This window comes from Ischnura elegans, chromosome X, assembly GCF_921293095.1.
Source record: "Ischnura elegans chromosome X, ioIscEleg1.1, whole genome shotgun sequence".
Lineage (NCBI taxonomy): Eukaryota > Metazoa > Arthropoda > Insecta > Odonata > Coenagrionidae > Ischnura > Ischnura elegans.
Window position 1 is genome coordinate 82,530,631 of NC_060259.1, and position 25,425 is coordinate 82,556,055.

General features: G+C 37.2%; 1 protein-coding gene across 1 annotated transcript; it reads right to left on the minus strand.

Annotated features, from left to right (window-relative positions):
* Positions 1–6,502: 6,502 nt before the first annotated feature.
* On the minus strand, positions 6,503–24,240 carry LOC124171193. Its single transcript, XM_046550332.1, has 6 exons — positions 23,434–24,240; positions 14,411–14,466; positions 12,572–12,640; positions 8,941–8,991; positions 7,331–7,414; positions 6,503–6,574 (listed from the first exon to the last, which is right to left on the minus strand). The coding sequence occupies exons 1-6, from the start codon at positions 24,215–24,217 to the stop codon at positions 6,503–6,505; spliced, it is 1,116 nt and encodes a 371-aa protein (XP_046406288.1). The 5' UTR covers positions 24,218–24,240.
* Between the last annotated feature and the right edge of the window lie 1,185 nt (positions 24,241–25,425).

The window sequence follows — 25,425 nt, forward strand, 5'->3', positions numbered from 1 at the left end:
ACGAGAATTTTCCGCAAAGAACCCCCATCAGCAAGTTCATGCTTATGTCATTGCCGTCAATCGCTAGGCATTCTTGAGTTTTCCATTGACATGGGTGTTAATCATCGAAAAGAAATAATCTTAATGCAATAAATTCGTGATGCATACAAACTGAATTGTGCAAAGACTTTAAATATTGGCGTTAGATGCAATTGAGGAAGGGTGGTGAATATTAAATGAAAATTTCAAATTAATTATGCAAAAAATTATTATTACTATATAAAAAACTATATTCTATGATATTCATAACAAAAATATCCACATAGTAAAAATTTCCTCAGGTTACATTCAAAAGTACTAGCAAATGAATAGACATTAAAAATTCAAAATCACATGGTGGTAGCTAATGATGCTAAGGTTCCTGGTCGAGACTTCAATGCTAAATAGGCAATTCACTTCAGTTTGTAAACCAATCGTAGCCATTCATTGGTTGTATTCATCACAACATTTCTCGTTAGATAACATTTAGCATTATGCTTATTTTCAGAAATGGACAATTATACGCATAAGTTTCCAAAAAGCAGCCGATGTCGGCGATTTGATTTATTTTCCATGATACCTGAGCCTTGCAACAGTTACTACCATGCTGATCTCTCAAGCAGATATTCTGATTTAAAATTCAAAACTACTTTTTTTTCGATGCTTATGTGCACAAATGTTATCAAACAGAACTCGTTGTGATACCCAAAAAGAAGAAACTAGGTGATTTGTTTAAAAATGAATCGATTTTTATCAATTTGTTTGCAAATACTGGCTGATCAAGAGGATATTATTAAAAGGGATATTGATAATTGCCTCAAACAGGCATTTCTCTCCATCTCCTTGCTTACTTTCTACCGTAATTACAACACATTTTTCTATGACAAATATTGTACATTAAATATGACTTAAATATAAAGCATAAATTTATAAATATACATATTCACCTTTTAATTGGACATTTATTGAAAAATTCGCCCGTTCGAAAAATGTTCCAAAAATTCAACAAACTTTTAAATATAAATTCTGCATATTGCACTTGTTAACTACATCTTTATGACAGCAAAAAATAAAATTTTACATGCAAAATGATACCTGTCCATATCAAATTTCCTCAATTACGATTTATCATCATATAAGGCAAATTTATTCACCATTAGAGTTATAAGATGAGTAATAACAAATTACGTTCCCATCCATGGTTTCTCTGTAAGGAGTCTTAGATTATTGAGCAATGAATTTTCTCACATTCTTAAATATATGAGAAAAGTTCAACCAATAATAGTGAATACAACATCAATACTGAGAAGGTAGATCCTCTTTTTAGCCTCAGCTATGCTAAGTGGTTCCTTGTATTACAAGATTTAAGCAATTGAATCCATCCTGGGTACACATCACGAAAATTGCTATTGTTGTTGTTTTCTATCCTTAAGATAATTATAGTGAAATGTTTTCTTTAGTGAAAGGTAGATCATTAAAAATAACTTCAGTTAAAAGCGTATCGGTAATTAGTTCCTAATGCTTATTCTACGTTTAAATTATCCCTATAAACTATGTGTAAACTTTCACAGAGAATGAAATAGATTATTTTTGGATATTTGTAAAATGTTTTTCAAACTTTATCAAAGTACTTTTTTCAAATACTTCTTCATATATTTTTCTTTTTCTATTGTTGAGAGTGACTGCACTTTTCTCCCTGAATTAGTACAGCAAGCGAGACGTCCTTCAGTTACTGGAATGAAAGAAATAAAAATTCAGTTAGGAACTCAATATTGTTCTCATTGCATATAAACAAACACATGGCCTTGCTTCTTGTTTTCATGTTGGTCATATTTAATTGACGACTTATGTGCGACAGGGCTTCCGTAAAAGGGCGTATCCAGGATTAAACCTGGGGGGGGGGGGGTAGTCATGGTCATTCATGTTGTAACATTTTAGCACATGAAAGGGTTAATGAAACAAAAATTTTAAGAGAATTACGACAGAAATTTATTATTTTTTATAATTATTTGCTCGAAAAAACAATGATTTTATTCTAGCTCCCTGTCTTATTCAATTACATAATTTTTAAAGGAAAATTTGTTCGAAACTTTCATTTTTAACTAAATTTATTTTTTCTCCTAGGGGGGTGCAGCTGCCCCCCCTGGGTACGCCCATTCTTGAGAACAAGTGTATTAAAAAAAACGTTTTACCAATAAATTGGTTGGGATACATTTTTTCAGGCTCATAAAACTAAAAATAACGCCGGAAATACAGGTTGATCATTTATCACTAATGTGAAATGTAAGGGTTAATGATATTCGTCGATGGCAGACATAGACATAAACGTACTTCATGATCATGACAAACAAGGTTCGAACGAAAAATGCCTCTTCCATGTTTTATCTTCTAAAAGGCTCTCAGAAGATAAATTTTGTGTATCGATGACCCCATTGTGAAGAATTGAAATTTATAATAAATACATATTGATATGAAGATGCATATATAAGTAAGCTGAGGAAATTTAAGCACTTAAGATGAAGAAATAGGCTTCCCCAAAAGGCACTGAAAAAAGGCGCTACTGCATACAATCCTGCCGGTTTCATCAGGTTTTCCAAGGTGGTGACAAGGACTACAGATCTTGACATGAGTGCCATGGGTGAATGAATACCACCCACCTGGGATCAAACTCGGAATTCCAACACTATCAGGCGAAAGCTTTGCCCACTTTATACCACTGTGAACAGCTAGAAATATTCTGCAGCTCATTTGCACAAAGATTAATCAATCAATTTTTAAGAAAATTTCTTTAACCTTACCATTACATTCCCATTCAGGGTTTAGAAAACATTCAGGGTCCAGGGAAAGGTGTCTTAGATTATTGAGCGGTGAATTTTCCCACATTCTTAAAAATATGAAAAAGTTCAATCAACAATGGTGAGTAAAATATAAATATTGGCTGAGAAGGCAGACCCTCTTTAGGGAATATCTTTTTAACCTCAGCAATGCTAAGTGTTGCCTTGTATAACAAGATTTAAGCGATTGACTCTATCCTGGGTACGCATCACGTAAAATTACTGTTGTTGTTTCCTATCCTTAACATGATTTTATTTTTCCCCTTGAATGTTTTATGACATAATTCTAGACGTATTATATTAGAAAAGAACTGAAGTAATAGAATAGCGCCATAATATAGAGAACTTTGCTCACGCCGAAAAAAATTCGTTTTTAGGCCCTTAAATGGAAAAAGGCATTTTAGGCAGTATGTAATACCTTATTTCCACCACAAAGGAAACCAAATGAACTTATAAAATAAAAAAGATGCTATACCAAGTAAAAGAAAAATTGGCATTTCATGGCAGTTTACTTATCAGCCAAAGTGTATGCAACTAAATATTTTCAGTACTCAATCACTTCGTGAAGGCATTGATTGATCAAAATAGGGTACGAACGATAAATACACTGGAAAATATTTTTATGCTGAAATCAGGGCGCGATTAATTATGCATGAATGATCATGTATGAACAGACAGCTAATTGACTAATAAGACACGTATTGACAAGCGTAGCAGTCGTCGTCAGCTGCACATTCGGAGTTAAAATACGGAAACGACACTGAATGTTTATTTTAGGATCTTATTTGCTTTAGGACCTAAATACCTCAAAAGTGATTGAGCAAAATTTTGAAATCGTTTCACAAGAATGAGAAGAAAATTTCCTTTTCAGGCCCTTAATAAGCGATATAAGTAGAAAAAGTCTGAAGCTAAAAAGGCATTTTTATGCAGTATATAACGTCCTTATTTTCGCCATAGATGATGCCAATTGAATTTATAGCATCAAAAAAATGGTTCGTTGACTCCAAAATTTATAAGAGCCTTTTGCTTAGATACCAAACAAATTTTGAAGCGTTGGATGTACCTTAAAATCCTGCCGATTTAACTCACTTGCGAAAATGCATGAAGTAACATGCAAGCGTGACGCAAACTCGCATGATGCAGTATTTATCTTAAAAGAAACTTTGGGAATTAAATCCCGAAAGATCACTAACTGTAAGGGTATCTCACCGGATCCGTAATCACCAGGACAGCTCCATCAATGTCGACGACATCCATCTGGTGAACATAGAAGTTTGAGGGAGTGCCGCTGCGTTTGCCCTGTCGGTCTTTCTCCAGGAATAAGGGGAATTCCGCCTGGAAAGTTCACTTAAAATGGTACCACGCAGATATGCTCCCAGCCCTTTATACAACAATATAGATTCTGCGTTAACTCACGAAACTAACTTGTACCAGATGGAAGTGCTTATAGCTAAGAAACATTTGGTAACCATCTGTTGTATTTAATCTGCTGAAAATTAGACCACAATTTGTAGATACAATGAATTGCTTTTCTTTCAAGCCATGCGGGAATTCAAATAAGAGCTCAAGTAAAAGGATAAGTTTAGAGATTGTTTATGAAATATTTTTGGTATTTTGGTCTTGGAAAGAAGTTATATATATTTTCCTTGTAGTTTTTGAAAAAAAGGGTTGACAAGCATAGAAGTTGCATAAAAATATTGCGAAAAGGCTGTTTCAAATCCACCTTCAAGTTCTTCATAAACTTACCTCCGTCTCATAAACCGTGGGTTCCACCAAACATGGGTCCTGCGAGCTCTACGGATGAAAAAAAGAAATTTCAGTTTTTTCAGATCATCGGAAAAATATTTTAGAATTATTAACCTATGAAGCGAAACCATTGCCTGAATATGTATATATGCGTTGCCTGAATACTCTATACATAATGATGTGGAAAAATGATGCTGCCAGCACATAATATAAATGGTGAGAAGGGGGCCAAATTTAAGTTTTACAGTTTCCGATCGACCATAGAAAATTAAACAACGTTCGATTTATTAGACAAGAGTATTCTACTCCCTTTCGTTCCATTAACAAATATTACTCTCTTACTCATCGTTCCCTCTAGTTACAGTCACTTTCAAAATTTTTGGGGAAAGTTTTTGGCGCCACTCCTGCTCTAATGAAATTTTAGTTTACTATATTTTATCGTTGGCTAATCACCGAAAATATCATAGTTGATAAACATCGTGTGCACGTGAAGATACATGCACTCAGAAGGAAAAATTATTCGCATATTTGTCACTCTGTTCCGATTTATGCTGGATTTAATCATTATTTCGTGTTCATTTGCTGCGTACTTGCCCCGGTTTTCACTGTTGCTTTGAATTTTATCAATGATAAGACTTATGGCGTAAAATAAAAGTTTACTTTACTAGGCCGTGGCGCCTCTTCTGCATGACTATAGATTCATATCATTACCTGATCTAAGAGTGCCTCCAAGTGCTGAGTGCTGCATGTATCGTATTCTTTACATTCTGCACTTGAACATAACAATCAGTTTCCCATCTCTCTCTTGAATCTCTGGCGTGATTGATGACGAAAGATTCCAGTTTTGTCGTTACTCCACAATGAGTGGCATTAAGAAAGCATAGTACCATTTATAGATGCTTTTTTAATAGTAATTGATGTTATGTCAACAATATGACTTTATATTACATCAATACTCTGCATGAATAAAATTTATTATTTTTTCATAAAACCATTTTCTTGTAATTGTTACGTTATTTTTTACGTGTCATGGGTGATACAAAGGTTTACTATCACTATGATTACAATTTTTAAGTTTATTAATATTTTTCAGCTCTATTACGGTAGAAAAATGAGGAAAACGCAAATTTTCAGCGGAAAATACACTTTCAGATCTGAAGAGGATAACGGCACCGACTCGGTAGCGAACAGTATATTTCCACAATTTTTTTCTATTCAGGTGTGGAAATAAAGTTTCCTTGACATTCTCTATTAATATTTATTATTAAAATATATGAGATGCTAAAAGAGTTGCCATGACCTTTTACCCCATTGCATACACGAGTTGACTTCGGTAATCAATCAATTGGAATGATTTTTCACGATAACCAGGATATGATTATCCGAACGATTTATATCAAGATTTTTCATTTATCACCTTAAAAGTTTCCCATAAATACATGAAATGTAATTCCATCCATTCGTAAGTATGTAGGAATAATATGTTTTGGAAACCGTATAAGGTTGATCACTGATGCAGCCTTTGTAAGGCCAAGTAATATTTCATTCCAGGAAGAATCGATTGAGATAAATAATGAGAAATTTACTCCTGAATAGTTTATACATGAATTACAATGAGCAAGCCCTTGCTGGACCCCTTCTTAGGGTGGTGGACGGCCGTGGTCAGAGGGCGCCAGCACTGTGCTGGCGAAGGACTAACGGGTGTTCTGGGGGTGTGGAATATAGTAAATAAATTTTGTAATTTTAATCCTTACCCTCCTGAAATTGTATTGACTCTTACAAGATTGAATTATATTAATTTAAATTATTATTTTGTTTACTCAAGACGGTATTTATTATGCTGTTAAATGAGACGTTGAAATCAAGGTAACTGCTTAGTGTTCTCATTCTGACAGTGAAATTTGTCAGTCACAGATATCCAAGCTGAAGGGCGCACCATGGTATGTCCCGGTGTCCTGGCGGCCCAACCAACGGGCCTGGTCATGAGAAAAAAATCCTCTGAACCGGCAATGGAACCACGGAACTTGTGGACTTCCGGGCCACTGCGCAAACCACTACGCTAAGCCAACTGTACATACAATAGTTACTTAACACTATAAGCGCCGGAGCGGTCATTTTTACCATTTTTAAATTTCAAATGGTCTCTTTCATGATACTTTTAAATTATTGACACTCCGTGACTCATAATGAATTTTTGTACTCTGACCCCGGACTAAAATTTTTATTATCGGCTGCTTGAATTATGAAATATTTTCTCATATACCTTAATACGCGAGAGCGGTCATTTTGACCGGTATTATTAATGCTTTGCTTATTATATTTTTCCTTTAAAATCGGATGTTTTAAAGTATTATGAGTAGCAGTCATATTAACACATTGAATTTACAACTGATTTTCTGCATGTTTCCATGCAAACTAATTTATTCTTGCTATGCAGTTACTTCACAGAATTATTGCATATACTACCTCATGGTTTACCTACAAAAGTTTGTCTTCAAGTTGAAAAACTGAATTGTATAAAAAATTTAATTATTATTTGAAAATATTGTAAATTCGACTTAAGAATAAAATAATCGTGATTCAAAGTACAATATACGATTGAAATTATTTACACAACTAGAGTAAAAAACATACCTACAGGTCAAAATGACCCCTGCCAGCGCTTTTAGACGAGGAGAAGACGGCGCTTCTACTGTAAAGAGAATTCCAATGCTGTCCTCTCAATGACTTACCACAATCGCTTGATCCCTCACGTCCATCGCATCATCCTCATAAGATACCCCTCCCTTGTAGGGCAGCACTGGAACTTCCTCCTCCTACAGAATCGAAATATGAAATTGCATGTAATATAATGACCATTTTATTGTATTTTAATAAAATGGAACACATACAGTGAGACTGTCAATATATAGTGCACTTTAAGAAATAAAAATTAAATTAATTGATCATTATTTTAAATTTTAAAGCAAACAAAAATACGAGACAACGAACCGATTATCGTGGCTACAATCACAGTTTCATCCAGTTATATAATCAATTATGCATTAAATATGTTGATGCCTGGTGAGTAAAATTTTTAAATGACAAAGAAAACGGATTAGTATCAGCCGGGAGAGAATTTATCAGAAAAGAAAGCCTGCGGAATGGAGAGCGCTTAATTACAGATAGTCTGGGTATGGTATGGTATTTGGAGGAGGTAGCCGAGAGCTGAGGCCATTTGCACCATGAGGAAAGGGTATGGGAGGAAGGGTGGAGAGAAACCCGGCGTCGGCATAAGCCTACTCTTGACGAACGGCGCCAAGGGGACCACGGCTTAACGTCCCATCCGACGGATGTAGTGTTGCGCTTGAAATGCCCTCCACACAACACTGAAGCAGGGATCGAGCAGTCTCTGAAAATTCTCTGCCACTGCCGGGATTTGAATCAGAGCCCTCCGGGTGGGAAGCCAACACTCTAGCCACCATACACACCCGATCCCGATAGCCTGGGTATAGGCATGTGGAGTAAAAAGGTAGAACGGGTGTGGCCAGAAGGTACTCTAGTGTTGAATAAGGAAGCAATATCAGGGCTGCTGGAGTGGGAGTTGAGGGCATTGTAAATGAATTTTATGTCTGATTGAAGTCGGAGACGGGTTTGCACGCGAAATCGAAGAACAAAATGATTTTAAAAAAGTTTGAAGACGAGAACTTCCTGAGGATGTCAACAATCAACTCCAAGATGATAAATGAAAAAATAATTTACTCATCAGTTTAATCGGGAACTCTTTATTTCTGCTAAGTTAATTTGCTGCTGTACATTTCGACTGAAATGCATGTACCATGTTTCACTCTGGAAATTTTTTGTGTGAAGCAATTGCTCTAAAATTAATCTTCTACAAATTTTCCACTATTCAGCAATTTTATTTTTATTTCACATTTAAAACAAATCTCTTTAACTAACACATGCGATTCCTGACACTATCTTTACTGATAATCATCTGTGAGACATGCTATATGTTTCCTGATGTGTTTTGAAATTTCAAGATCGTCCCTAGAAAATATAGAGGTAACTCCGCTATTAAATTGCAAATCCAGAGCATCAAATGCATGGCACTAGGATTGCGTTGATATGAAGCGAGATATTACAAGTAAATATGCACGCTAAGGAGAAAAACTCCATCGGATTTATGATGCCAACTTGGGTTTCATGTCCTATTTATTAATAGGTTAGAGGATATGGTTGATCACTTTCGTAATTTAAAGGCTTAATAATAAGTTTTAACCGTGGAAACAAACGCGAAGTAATATTTAGCATGCTTACTAATTTTTGCTTAATGTTTTATTAAATATTCAGATTGGCTTACCTCATCGTCCTGTTGAATATCATCAGCAATCATAGTTATATTCCGTTCTTCCTGGGTTGACGAAAGGAGAGTAAAGAAAACATTAGTTGATTGCATTACATGACCACTATTAAATATTGACATACTTCAGACCAATAGCACTCGATTATTTTATGAGTTAAAGTTATGTACCACCCTTTAAGGCCTGGTTACACGATATATTAACACCTACGGGTTAATGTCTAAATGTATGAACGCGTGAATGAACACGAAAATGTACCGTGTAACCACCCAACTTGTGCGAATGCATGAACGGAAAATAGAACCTGTTCTAATTTGTTTCATGCATTCGTACATGTTCCGTTTCGGTCCACCAAAATCATTCACGCAAACGTACATTAACTTGTACGTGTTAATGTACCGTGTAACCAGGCCTTTAAAAGGCTTTTGGATGGGGATGAGTTATTTTTCGGCGCCGTGACCTGGATCAAGCAGTCTCGCAGTGGCTTAAGTATGGGGGGGGGGGGATTAGGGGGATAGATACCCCCAAAAGCCTCAGAGAAATAAAAATAATATTCAAAACTATTGTCTAGTTTGTACTTATAGTAAATTTTAACTTAACCTTTTAATAACACCCAAATATTTAGCGCCAAAATTATGTGAAATGTATTTGCAGGCATGTCATTTTTACAAAATTTTCCCAAACGGGGTGGGGGAGGCCCCATCCCCTCTCATCCCCCCCCCCCCAAAGCATGTGCCTTGTTACGCCACTGCAGTCCCGAATATTATTTTAAAAAGTGGGCGTGGTCACTAATGAGCTCGAATGCTGATGGAGGCTTCCACGGAGTGGTACAGAAGGCGCAACCAGTATTACGGGTTTTTCCCCGCGTCGAATCATTTTCGTGACGATAGTTTCTCCGACGCTGAAATAGGCGTTTTCGGGTTCGAAGTTTTTTTTTAATTCTAGCCTGAGGACGCCTGCTGCAACGCTTGAGAAACTGTCGAAACGAAGATAAATCTACGCGGAGAACAACCCAGAAGCCACTAATCTTCTCCCACGAGTGATTCAGCTTTATCATTATGTTCCCTTCATTGACATTTTTAATAAGGTATCCTTAATAAGTTTGCATGGAGCATTTGAGAAGTCATCAGAGTTCGTGAAGACTCTTACAGATATCCAACTTGGAGAAGACGACATAATGATAAGCCTTGACGTAGTGGCTCTATTTACCCGAGTGCCTCCACGGGATACGTCCACGGGTCTGCTGGAATCCAAGTTTGAAAGTGACACGGTGAAACTTTTTCATCACGCATTAACAACTACATATTTCAAATATGACGGAGAATTCTACGAGCAAGCCGGTGGAGTGGCCATGGGATCACCATCTATCCCTGATGCTTGTAAATCACCCAGCGATATGTAGTGTATTTTAGACCATAACGTCGAATGCTTTGCCGGCCAGAGATCGCGATGTATCAAAGGCAGCTCGATAGCTCAGTGGTCAGCTTGAGGTCATTGAAGGTCATGGGTTGTCCAAAGCGTCCGGCAACAGGGAAAACTCGTGGCCAATCGGAGCGCATGACACATAGTCTCTGTAGTTAAAAATTGATGCGTTTTTCAACCGATATAGCATTGGAAATTTTGGTTCGCAATGGCCTCAGCTATCCCGGGTTAAAATTGTGTGACACAATTTTCATCCACCCTATATTTTAATTATCTTATTTAGGAATCGAATTGGCTTACTTCGGATTAGTCTCGAGTTAGTATATCGCATTGGCACAAGCACACCTTCAACAGCAGTCTGGAAGTTAATAATCTCCCCTGCCTTACCCCCAAAGTTTCCAGCCCGGGACCCACCCTTTACTTTGGAGTCCCTTACTCTGCATTTGAAAGTGAACACAATCACATTCCCGGTGCGTCAAACCCGGAAGTTAGTTCCGACGGACGGGAGTAAAACTCACGCACGATTCACGGCCTTTTGGAGTTCTCGTAATAGAGTCAGTCCAGTTCCTTGCCATGGACCACTCCGCCCTGGGAGTATTTTATTTTGGGGATGCACAAACTCGTCCCTTTTACAAAGTTATTATTACAGTTGAATTGTAGAAAGCAGCTATTCTGCAGTAGAACTCAGGGACAGAGTGGGATACAACACGCATAAACAATCAAAGAAAAACTCACACCGCTAATCTTCGGGCTAACGCCGGACTCGTCTTCTGATGAATCAGTACAAGACATCATGTATTATTATTGGCACTATTCATTATTTCTGTATTATAGTAATAAACGGGCTAAACAAAGGTCGAAGCATTGAAGCATATATGATTTACTCAAACTTTGTCCCCTTCTGTTATGGATTTCCCCCTCAAATTCACAATATGGACCACTCCTTTCCATTCTATTAGTTAATCCTATTCTCGCATTTTGTATATTTTAGTTTAATCAACAGTTAACATGTTCACTGGAAAAAATTGATATAATTGATAATAATATTTGTTGAGAAATTGAAGAAGATAACTTTTCAAAGAAAAGGGATGACATTTTGCAAATTCCCTTCAATATATTTTTGTGTAGCCCAAAGTCAACAATTTCACTGGAAAAAATTATTCATGCATAGAATGCAATTTGGGTTAGTTAAATTACTTTCCTGCGACGATAGAGTTCCACAAATTATCTGCTGCTGCAACAAACTTTGCCTTTCATTGCATTGCCTTTCAACAAGCATTGTTTGAGATTTGAGCTGTGGCAAATGCATAAGCACCTGCCAAAAGCAATCAAATAAAGCTGACAGAATTTTGCTTTGATATCAAATTAACAGCGATTTCATCATTTAGCATTAAAAATGAAAAGCCTCTTCAAGGGGACATTTAACAGTTTGAAATACTGTTGAATCCAAATGGGTATTTTAAAACCATTAATGACAATACTTTTTTGTTTTACCGACTCCTGAGTTACCACTTTTAACAATGACGATTCTTTTCTTTAATGGATTCGACTCTTGAAAATAATAATCGTTACATTTTAATCCTCTAATACATTTATAATTATCAATGGTTAGTACAATTGAAGCGCATTCATTTTAAATCCATATGATTATGGGAACGAATTTTCTTCTGAATGTTCCCCGTGAGCTATGCTTTACATGGTAAATGTATCACCCGCCACAAGTAATCGAGTGAAGCTAAGTGAATTTTGCTTTGATATCAAATTAAAAGCAACAACAGAAAAATGAAAAGCCTCTTTAAGGTAACGAATACGAGTAGCAGTTTGAAATATTTTAGAATTCAAACAGGCATTTTAAATTATTTTTTTTTAATTTGGGCATTATGAAAATACTCTGATGAAATTCACCATTGAGGCATAATGACTCATTCACCTCTTCGTGTTAATTACGTCACACATTGGTTCATAAACGAGAGCTTTCGTTATCCCTGCGAGGTATAGTTGAATTGATTTGAAGAAGTCACTTAACATCTCCTTAAACATGAAATATCTATTCATAATTATTAGAATTCTTTTTGCTTAGTACTGCATGCATATTGTCCTTGTTTTTAAGTTTTTTTCTTGGAGTTATGCATATTGTAGCCATATTGACATGCGAAAATTACTTTTTATTCCCAAAATTCAGTGTGTTAGTACCCTACTTGCTTATACCTCAGGCTGCGGTGGATCATCCGTATCTCCATCAGCTGCAGATGGGCTACCAGCCGGCTGTGGTGTTTTCTTGAAAAAAAAGTTTAAGATCTTCTGTCAAAAGCTAGTAAATTTATATTACTACACACGCATGGATTCAGTGATACTTTTCCACTTTTTAGAGCATGGCTTTTAGCCAACTAATGTCAATACTCCATGCCATTTTCAAGTCTGGCACTATCAAATGAATAATTAAAATGCAAAAATCCCATTTCATTCTCTGTTATATTGAGAGTGGAAAAGTTTCGCAAAATCGACTAAAATCCTTCGATTTACAACTTATCAACCTAAGTGGTTAATGTGGCGTGGCAACTGCACACATTCCCGAGTGCAGCAAGTACCAGACAAACAGACTTAGCAGGTTATGAAATATCATTGTCTTCACTTTATTGTAGACAGCTCCAGCACTTAAAGAGGGTGCATTTCTTTGGATTTGTATTATTTTTCTTTTCTTTTATTAATGTATTGAATCTGGAATTGTAAAAAAAGTTATGCATAGTTATTGTCTCACAGGCCTGGTTCTCCCTAGTACAAATGGGTTTTATTTTTTATTTATTTAAAAATTCTATCTGATTGTCTGTGTGATTATTTACATCGCGTTTATTGAAAAAAATCATGCGAAAATTTCTAAATATAGAAGTATTTTTATGATATTTTTATTTCTTATGGACAGTTTTACTGAATTACTCATGAAAATCTAGTTCTTTGAAAGTGTTCAGTAATCAGTCACTGATTAGGGGGTGTTCATCTCAGCATCTTCACAACTTATATGTATCCAAACATACAACTTCTAATTTCTTCATTGAAAAGTATACCGTAAGTTATAACCTCGTTTTTATAAATTATTATTTTTAATTTTAGATCCTCATTATCTTTGCTTTAAATCTTTTTATACTTGCTCCCAAATTTTTGATTTTTTCATTCCTTGTTTTCACACAATATTCCCGTTTTTAAACAAACTGTACTAATTGATTTGCTTATATATATAAAGGTGGCGCCTAAGTATTTCTTTTTATTTCATGCACTGTGAACCATTTTTAATAATTTATTTGGCAGATTTCTGAATTTGCTTGTTGTTTTTCCTTTTCTGAATTGACTGGAAAATAGCAGTGGAATTTTGACAATTAATAACCCGCTATATTCCCGAGCTTAAGTGACAAATTTACTACACCATGTTAATAAACAAAATGACAAGTCTACACTTGAATGAAATAAATTATGCTAACAATTAGAACAATTAGCTATGTAATTCACGGAGACATCTTGCTCTGCAAAATGTAACGCTTCGGCCATGAATATTTTTGGTATTCCCGTGAAGTGGCTATCAAACGTGTTCGCAATATCGGCCATTGTCCGCTGTAAGCAAAATAATATGCCAGTCTGTGTTTATTTAATGCTGGTTGTCAAGTGTAGTGAATTTACCGCACAGGTAAAACCTCTTAATTTAGAGAAATCCAAAACTGGAATCCAATTTCTAGGCGATTTTGTCTGTTAAATTCAAGCTTTGATATCATTTCAAGCTTCATTTGGCCAAAATTTATTTCAACGCGATTTCATGTATTTATTCATTTATTTAAATACTATATGGTGAAATTTTACCTGGTAGTGCGGTTTAAAAATTCATCTCTCGTGTTTAGGAAATCTCATTGCTCCATTTCTAACTAATGGTTTAAGATTTAAAAATATGCCTGATATCCTCGCATTCATGTTACTCTGTGTCTCAATGTAAAAAAAACTCAGTCAATGCTTCAGTGCGTATGCTAGTACTGTATACCCGTGTTATTTATGTAACTTTCTTACCTGAGTAACTTCAGCAAGGTCACTCAGTTCGTCGTTTTGCAGCACATCCTCAGTATCTGAAAATATGAATAGATATCATTATTTTTTATTTCCCCATTAGCTACCATAACATTTGTTTTTTATAATTCTTAAAAAAATGTCCTTGTTAACTCGGCATGTAAGAAATTTTGGTACCAAATATTATCGTTGTAACGAAAGACGTTTGACAACGAATACGGTAAGGCATTCGTGCAAATAGTGTCATTTATGATAAAAAGCGATAGCATACCTCATTGAAGACTGAGCTTTAGAATCACGAAGGAAATAGTCACGATGCGGAAGAGATCTCTATGTGAGGGTCACTATATGATTACTCATTTGAACCATTTTGAGGTTGATTTTCGAATACGCTTATCATTGTCCACTTGTTGCCCAATTTGAAATATTGAAAAACAGCGTAATTATGCATAAAAAAATGATGGCGTTTAATTTCCACAAAGAAGACCTGAGTATCAAGGCTAAAAAAATTACGTCGTGTGGATTACGGGTCAGCTTTTCTAATTTTAGTAATATTTATGGATCCTACCTCAATTATTAAAACTGTATTTTTAATTGACATTGAAGCTGGACTGTTGGTAGTTAATCATATTCATCCGTCCGCCAAATCTTCTACTTCGGTTTTAAGACTCGAGGTCTGTCCAATTGTCAAATAGAAGAGCATTACGCTCGTTTATTTCCGCGTTTACTAACATGCAAAAGTTTTCTATATTGATAAAAGTTTTATCATGGGAACACAAACGCAACTTCAATGTATTTCTTGGGTTACAGGACGAATAATCCTAATTCAGCAGTGCATCAGCAAAAATGAAGAAGATTTCAAATATCCCTTACAAAATTTAAAGCCATTTACAAAGCTATTAACCAAGTTCCACGAATTTTTTGTTGAAATGCGTATCATTATCATTTTAGCTCTCGATAAAAATTTAAACAGTTTTTATGCTCTGCGTACCCAAGGAAATTGCCCCTTGGACCACAATTCTTTCTCTAGCGCAATTCGTTGTAATACCGCTATCCTCACGGACTTAGTTCACAAGTACTCAGATATAAATTAATTTAATGTTCCATTATTATTTTACTTAAATTTGATTGAGGAAGCGAGCGCGTGAAACTTCGAGAAGCGGGCGGAAAAGAGGAAGATTCACTTCTTTCCAGTTGGAGGTTTGCTTGAGAGTCGAACAAAAGCCTACTGAACCATTAAAAATATTTTACTTTCACGCAGTCTATCCAGCTCTTGCACCAACAGAACATCAACAGCCACTTTTTGAATCCACATTGTATATTATACCACTTTACATAAATTCAAAAAGTCGAGAGTAACTTTAACTGGAACGGTGAGGTAATTGGGAACTGTTATTTGGGAAGCGATGGAAGATGAACTCGTTTCCTGCTGGAGTTCTACAGCTTATATAACATTATCTTATCGAAAGCCATGTCAGATACCTATCACACATCTCACCACCCTGTGTAAAAAAATAAATCTGGGAAATTTGAAATTACGGTTCTTAATCGACTCCTGATCGCGTTCCTCTGCGAGCACACAACACAACGATGCACTTCTCGTTGGGCCTAGCTGCTTTTATTTTCGAAATTTTAATTTCATTTCAAATCAATTAAATTACTTTCATTGCCAGCATTGTATGCCGGTTGATGTAGCATCAGTTTCAATTGAATCCCGAGTAATGTTATAAGACCCCGGCAAAAGCCTTGTCCAATACACAGCCATTATGGGTCGACTGCCAATGAGTCATTTCCCAAGGGGACCGCAGAGAGAAGGCCCAATTATACCCAGTAGTAAAAGGCTGATTTCTGTTGCCACTTCAATTGCATTTTAATCGGTTTTCAAAAATGTCCGCGTTGATGAGTGCAATGCGATCCACTTTTTTTTCGATATTTTGCATTATAATGTTTGCAATATAATCACTGGTAAATAGTATTGAAAACTTATGAATTTGATAGATCACATCATCATATATATAAATTTCGGTGAACACCCCTAAACATTCCTTATTTTCCCGTGAATTTCCAATCACTTTTTCCGTCAGCGGCGCGAGTAGCGACTTTTTTAAACTCCTTTAAATGAGCGGTGGTTGATAACAGATTTCAGAGGCTTACTTGAGGATCCATTTTTGTAATATTTGTGTGAAAAATATGCCCTAATATTTTCGCATGTTGCAGAGAAAATTTACCTTAATCGATTTGTTAAATAATTGGGGTCATCGGCCATTCAGCGCTCACACGAGGATTTAGAAATCGTAATATTCGGCCTCAAATTACATTTCTCTTATGACGGAATACAGTCGTTCCTCACTTCGACATTTTATTTCTTAAGATATTCCTCGAAAAACTACCTCAAAGCGATCGCCTGATGATGCGCCCTGTAACGGTCGCGAAAGCTTGCACGACAAAGCGCAACACGCAGCTGCACCCGGAAGCCGTTAGCAACGATACCTCAAAACGACTTTATGGCGATTAAATAGTCAACGGATACAATATTTTTCAGGTGATATTACAGGCAATTTGGAAAAATAATGATTGGAAAGCAATTTTGAGCATAACATTTTTTAAATAACGTTTACAATAAAATAGTAAAAGCGCTCATTAGTTCTATTGTTTTAATTTATCCCTAATTTTATAATTGTGAATTTTGCGGCCGTTCCAAAGAAAATTTGTAATCTCCTCCGAGACATGGCGTCAATATAAAAGCCATTTTTCATATCACAGGATTATTTAATTTTGAATTCGACTTGTGTACTGTACGAATATATACTGTACGGCTATGTTGATTGATTGAAAATTACTTTTAAAATTTTCAGTGATATGGAGCCATTTTCTCTTGTTGCTGTCGATTTTATCTCTCCAATGAAAGAAGTACTTCGAAGCGCAGGCTCTACCTTAACACTAGTAGTAATCTAGCCCTTAATATCCAATCCCTTACTCCACTGCGGGAAATTTTTTCTATACTTGAGAAACTTTTGGTACCTTTACTGCAGCTCATAGAAAGTTGAAATAAAAACTGCCATATCTAAGACTATAACATCTACGAAGCCACCGGACATGCGATCGACTTCGAAAAATCAAGTGCCATCGTGAGGGTAAAAAATTTTAAATCCCGACTCACCCGCGAGGCCATAGAAATAAAGAAGAACAAGAACAACTATAACAGAGATAACGGATTATGACTCAGCAGTACTTGGAACCTAGTCATCCGTAGCATTACGTTATCTTCCCCCTCCAGTCCTCACTCCTCACACCCTCCGCCCACCCCTCCCACCTGAAATATAAAAAAGGCAGTAAAAACCAAATCCCAGCATAATTCCCTGGAGGAAGTGACCGGCAGTCGGTTTCGAAACGCCGGGGCAATCTCCATTACGACACGCGGCATACACCAGTATGTCACTCTTTGTTAATCACAATACCATTTGGTATATTTGTATGCACCAACTCGTGTAAAGGACAATTCTATTACGGCGGCTATGTAAAATACGAACAAATACAAAAAGACGTAAAATTACGTTTCCCGCAGTTCTACGAAGTTTCACTGGACAGTGATATTTTGTCATTAGCACTCAACGTGCTAAGGCACCGTGGCGTTGAAAAGCATGTACCTACACACTTGGCAGGCGCGAGGGCATGCCTGTCGAGATATGGCCGGAGAGGGGATGGGAATGGGGCGATCGCGTGGTGCGGTAGCGTAGTGTCTTTTCCGCGGAATCACCCACGATTATAGAGGGGGAGTGTAATATTGTGGCGGGTGGGGGGAGGGGGTGTGTGGCGCCACCACCCACCCCTCGTCGGCCCATATCGCTCCGAAGGTCTCACTATACTTGCGAAGGAAACCTTGCTCCCCCATGAGAAACGGTGGTTTGTTAGATTCCCTACCTTTTTCCCGAATCGTTTTTTCCGACGACCTTTTTCCCGAATTTTTTTTCCGAATCCATTTTTCCCTAATAACCTTTTTCCCGAAGTCAATTATACCGAACGTCTTTTTTTTCGAAACTTTTGTTCGATGATTCCATTACTATGAATGTGTTTCCATGGCACTGTTATTGTTTATTATTGACAGGAGAAAATTCTGGTACCCTTGAGAACATAATACTAAGTTCAAATTCTTATGAACTGGCTGAAAAAGGATTCATGTAAAAGCTGTTGGCAGACGACGCGCTGTTCCTCCTCGATATCCTCCTAGTCTATGGAATCAACATGAAGCTACAAAAGCAGGTTATGCAACAACAAATAATGCATCTGAAGGTTGGAATAACCGCTTTAGGTTACTAGTCGGGAAAAACCACCCGGATTTATACTCAGCTGTAAAAGAGCTGCAGAAAGATCAAGCTGACACAGAGATTGCCTTGATTACAAGAACGATAGGAATTTTCTTGAATTTCTTAGAGCTATCGCGCACAATATAATTTTCTAAAAAAATGATGTATCTTGTGTATGAATATATTTGGTTACGAAAAATATGAACTCATTTTTATACAATCGGGAAATAAGGTGTTCGGTAAAAAACGTTTCGGAGAAAAGGGTTTCGGGAAAAAAGCTTTCGGGAAAGAGGACGCGTTACGATTCGGGAAAAAATTCTTTCGGGAAAGAGGTCGTCGGAAAAAACGATTCGGGAAAACGGTCGGGTACGGTTTGTTAACAACACAGTAATATTACTTTATTATTTCGCTTCTTGTAAGTTGAAGTCGGCAGTGAAACCATGCGTTGTCGAAATTAAGACGTTGTAACCATGCTAAGTGCAACAAGTAGCTTATAAAATTCGAGACTTCAAAACTATCACAGTCAAATTTTGATATACGTCACTTATAAACAAAAGGGTTCCGTGAAGAAAGCAGCCAGAAGGGATGACGAGTGTGAAGGACCCTAAGGAAGATTCCTTTGTTTTGGTGATTCGAAGAAAGGACTTGCTCTTCTACAATTCCAGGGCTAAAGACTTTACTTTACAGAAAAGTTCCTCGGGTTTTCCACCGGTTGATGTCGTCCATGTCTCCCGACGTTTCGATCCGCGACTTGCTGATCATCCTCAGGGGATCTTCCGAATGACTTTACTTTACTTTACTTTAACCCTTAACCAGTGACGTGCGGTCTGAGAGACCGCTGCGTTTCTAAAATTATGAATATTTTCAAAATTGCTATTTAAAAATATTAATTATAATCGTGAGCGTCATAATTTGTGTAATAAGGACATGGCACTCTTAAAATTTCACGTTCTTACTATTTATTTCTGAAAAGTTTAAAAACAATTCCTAGTGATTTTTCAAGAATAATGATTATATTATAAATTTGCAAGGAAGCATTTTTAGTTGTTTACCGTGGGTAATTAAGTAGTTAATTAAAAAAAGTACTATAGTAAAAATAATAACTCAAGTGTTTTGATGTCAGTTTGTTGATCCTGTTTCAAATAACCATTTTCACTGAAAAAGTTGGTCCGTATTTGAAATGCATAATATTAAATATAAGTTTTATAATAGCTGAGAAGTCAAAGAAACATTAAACTAAACAATAAAAATGACTTTGCAACGTTTTACGATTTTTTTACTGCGGTCGCCCAGACCGCACGTCACTGATAGTGTAACAAGAATTGTACGTCACTGGTTAAGGGTAAATGCTTGGATAAAAGGAAGATCTCGTAATTAAATATATATGCAAGAAAAGAAATATGAAGCTCGAATCGATTATCTGACAGAAGAATTGAGTGGAAAGCTGCGTGAAACCAATCTTAGAATTATTGACCAGTGATGATGATAATGAGGTGCAGGAAATAATTAACCCGTTAACGCCTAGAGGTACCATATGGTACCAGCTGGTAGTGCAATACTAAACGAACTTTTTTTGTTATTTATTGTAATTTGTTCGGGATTTTGAGAGTTTTAAACTAATAAGCATATTCATAATTACGTTTTATAGAAAAGTTTCCTTTTTTAAGCAAGATTCGACATATTTGAGTAATTTTGATAATTTATTGTGCAAAATAGAATTTTTTAAACGTTTCTGGCATTAAAATATGAAATTACTAACGCCTATTTCATTTCGATTTTGGTCCCCTTAAGGGCGTAGCGGTACCACATTGTACAAGGCTGAATCTTCAAGACTGTTAGTGCTAAAAGTTGCATCTAATCAATCAGATTTTAAAATTGAATATTACGAAAAAGTTGGGATGAAATTTTTAATTCAGGCGTTACCGGGTTAAGAGAAAATTTGACCCCTACTAACTTGGGTCGAGAGAGTACTCTCGTGCAGAATATACCGGGTTACGCCTTGGCCGTAAAATGGTGCGCCAAAATATAATCCTCTTGCCAGCTTCCTCAAGGATTCAGCTATAGTTGGGCCATAATCCCCCTCCTTGCATCGTGATAGAGAGGAATGGAAACGATACCTGACCTTGCATGATGTGTTATGCGCTGAACAAATATACAGTGGGTGATAAGATAGTACGCTCCCGTTGTATGGAACCGCCCAGTCTACTGTTCTTCTTTCGAGTCAGCATGTTTATCTCCCCCGAGAGGAAATGCTGCGTTACTGAAGTAGGAGATATATGGCTACGCCTTCGCTTTCGAGATGAAGAGGAGAAGAAAAATTGATGTATGAGCGAGAGATAAGCAAGTGATAATAAGAAGACGACAAATAAATCAAATGTTGGAGGTATGCGCGGTTAGTTGGAAACCCTTACCGCATAATCTTTGCACCCGGGGCCCGAAGGGCATGCAATTTCTCCTGTGAGGGGGTTTTGAAGCTGTCCCCCGGAGTGATTAGAAAGATCCTCGTAGTTATTAGAATGATGAACTGATGAGCGACCAGAGGTAGATAATATTTGGCGTAAATGCGTGGAAAATTACCCGTTAAGCGAGACCAATTTGGTTGAGAAATGAATAATCTATGTTGTGACTACTAAATCAAGGAATAAGAAAATATCTTCATCTACATCTACATAATACCCTGCGAGCCACCTCTTAGGTGTTTGAAACGAGGTGATCAATCACCAGCATGCAGCATGCAATTGGACTCCTTCATGCACTCCACGCAGTACAAAAAACGTCACGCATGCTAACAAATTATACTAGAATATGCTGTTAGAAATAATAATAAAATTAAGAAACATGCATTTAGTTTTGCATAGGTTAGTAGGCTACACTACAAGTCATCTAATCTGTGTATAAGTTTTATCGCTGCCGTTATAACCCGTAATTGATCGTGGGAAAAAAGACATTCTGAATCCGTCTGTTCTACAGTCTATCTCTTTTATTTTATTTACTTATATGATCTGATCATCCGTAGTATGTTGGCGCCCGTAAGATATGGCTAGCTTCACTAGAAAAGACACTGTTCTTGGTTTATCTAAAGGGTTTAGTCTATCTTTCAATCTACGGTCTGACAGAGATTCCCATCCGAGTTTATCCAAGAGGTCAGTTACTCTAACAAGACTATTGTAACGACCTTACACGTACCTGGCAGCTCTTCTTTGCACGCGTTCTAATATATAAATATAAAAGATATAAGGTTGGATCCAATAGGTATAAATCCATTTCGTTATATACATTCAATATATAAATGGCCATTTAATCGAAGTCTGCATGAATAAATTTCTAACGGCGCGTCGATCGAATGCACTATTAATGCGAGGTATTGCATCCCAGCAGGGCCGGAACTAGGAGTTTTGTCAGGGGTGATAAAGATAAGTTTGTCGCCGCTCTCCCCTGTTTTAAGCAGGTATCTCACGGTCAAATTTGTGAGCAACAGGACGGGGGTGTCCCACGATGCATCTCATTTGGACCAAAAACAAACGAAAGACGATATTTATGTAAACAAATTTGGAGGCTTGTAGAAGTAAAGGATTCTGTCTTTTTTAGCAGTCGAAATTGTCTGTACAGGCCTCTTGAACATTAAAGAGGCGAAAAAAAGAAAACAGAAGGAATGCTGAACTAGGCCTTGGCTGGAAAGGGGGTATGAAAGCGTTGGTGTAAGCGTACTTAACATGTTGGAGAAGGAGTTGGTTGCCGATGTTCCCGTATATCATCGATATTAATTGACGATAAGTGAGGATGTTTTCATGTCCCTTATCGGCAAGGTTGAGGGTAGAATAAAACGCCAGGATACTAACGTCAGGATACAAACGTGAGGCAGTTTATTCCCGCGAGGAAAACGTTATTAATAAATGATGGACATTGTAGCTGAGAAGATGTTATGAATATTGCTGTAAACGTGCATTGAAAACACATTTTTTTCTCTCCTAATCTAGTAGTTGCTAAAAGAAGGTCCGAATCCTATAACCATAGTGATCGAAAAGGGCAGCTATAGCGTTTCACAGGTATAATCGTCATTTCATATTAGTCCTTTCTCCAGCTGCTCGCTCGCTCGGATTGCATGCCCTCCACAAAGCTAACCTGTAGAATTCGGCCTCGATACTTTAACTAAATCCTTATATTTTTTTCCAAAATATCCCTCCTTGCATTGCGATTCTAAATATCGCTTCCTTCTTATTAAACATCAACTCATTATTACGGATTTCCTAGTTGAGAGTTTCCATCGCCTATCGAGACCAATTTTTGCTCATTTTTAACAAAGAGACAGATACATAAATACAGGACGATGACACAGAGTGGCGTGGAGATGGAATGAAGGACGAAAACACATGGAAAAATTCCACCTGAACCGGGAATCGGATATATATTAACGTAATTAATTATTAATATTAAAGTAAAATAAAATTTAATGATATAAAATTAAATTAATATTACGTTAATTAATTGTAATTAACGCAATATTAATTTAATTATAATTATTATGTACGTTAATTACAATTAATTAACGTAAGTGGTAAGGAACACGGAAATATCCCACTGCGAACCTGAACGCCGCGAAAACTTACATCAGGAATCTTGTAGTAATTAACGACAAAGAAATGGAAAATTACTATGCATGATCATCTATCATCAAGATCTACAAGAATCAGTGTAAATGATAAGGGGAGGCGAGCAACTCACCACTCTCCGGCTGCATCCTTGCAGCTGCCGTCAGGGTGTCGGTGTCATCCACGCCCACAACGTCCACATCGGAGTCGGACCACTCGGAAAGCTCGTCGTCATCGAAGAATCTTTTCGGGGAGAGCGTGAAGGGGGACACCATCCGGCATCCACGCATGCCTAATCTTTTGTACTTCTTGCTAGGGTTCTCCACGACCCTCCGCTTGTACACGTAGACACCCGTGTAACCCCTTTTGGACGGCAAGGTGTCCAAGTTGGCGATGGAAGGCTCGCCCCGAGACGTTGACGGATTGAGCCAGCCGGCCCTGACTCGACCGGAGGCTGGAGTCGACTGCATTTCAGACCTGTGTCGAGGCTTCAGAACGATCGGACGGCCACCTTGAAAGCGCTGGCCTTTGGTCACCACGGAGTGGATCGCTAGCATTTTAGTCAGCCAGGTTTGAACCAAGCTATCCTTACGATGTGACCACCATCCAGCGAATAGGGTAAACCACAATTCACCTCGAAAGCATCGGACGAGACGACAGAACGAGCAGGCGTCTTTCCTCTTCGGAGTGATATCGCAACATCCTTGGAAATGGCAGTTGTACGTCAAGAGTTCTTTGGTGGTGCGCTCCAGGAATGCGCCGCAATCCTTGCACGCAGCCATGCCGTACACGTATTGGGTGCAGTTGTCTCCGCAGCCGGAACATTTTCTCCCCTTGAATATGTCAGCGACGACCGGAGTAGTTTTTGGTTTGGCCGCTGCTCCCCGCCTTCGAGGTTTCGTATCGGTGCCCGCCATTGCCCGCCTCGCAACGATGCGAAGTGAACTCTGTGACAGTAAGCCTTGAACTGCTATCCGCAAAGCCTTTGAGGCACGTTAAGGTGCAACCAATCGGCTTGGTCATTGCCTGCTGTCTATCTGCGACTCCGCGTCTCCCTTATCAGGTGACGCTCGCTGGGCAAGGAAAATTTCTTAAAAAAGAATGCGACAATGCCCACGCTGCACTCGCAGTTGGGGTTTTACTGATACCTAGAAAAGGAACTGAGTCAACCATTGTTGCTATGAAATGCGGAATGGAAATTGATGACGAGAGATGCCGGAAAGCGAATAGATAAAAAGAATAATGGGTGATTAAGATAGATAAGGAAGAAAAAAGATAGTTTTATGTGAGGAAATAATAAGAAGGACAATAGATAGTTTATGAGACAACAGAAATCCATGAAATAATTAATAATTTTCATGTCGGTGTGAGATACATAAATTATTGTGTATGGATCCTCACGTTCTGTTCCTCCTCAAGTGTTTTATAATTAACACATGGTATTTGCGGCAGCATTTTCCATTGGTTTAATGTGAGTGCGTTTAATGTTGCAGTGCCTAGGGGCTTTAATGTATACTTCAGCGTTCTCATTGAAATAATACTGGCGTTGAAGAGCTTGTCTAATATCGCATGGTACTTTATATTTTTTCATGACTCACTATTTTAACCCTTAGAGTGCCGGTCTTATCGTGATCCTATCTATCAAGAATAGCGCGATAGCGATCCTCCTGCAATGCCACTCTTAGAAGCTAATAGTTCACTATTCTTTCAAAATTCAATATTCATTTTATTTTAAGATTATCTATTTTCTTTATATTATAAAAATTAAATCATATTAACAAAAATTCGTCAAATAATACATTAGGAAGGTGAAACCACTTATAATTAATATTACGTAATGTTTTTGAATATAGCTTTTTGAATATACCTTTAGTTGTTTTTGAGACCTAATTTTTTCCTTACCTACTGCAAAATCAGCAAAAATCCCTGGGAAAATTTATCAAAGTATCTAGAAAATCGGTTGCCACATACTTACTGCCAATTTGAGATAAGAGAAAACATTTTAACCCTTTCTACCAATAGCAGGTTTTTGTAGAAATTTAATTTCCAGACTTCTCATTTTAAAAAAATGAGACATTTTTCTACTCAATCACAATTAATGTGGAAGCTACATATTTCGCAATTA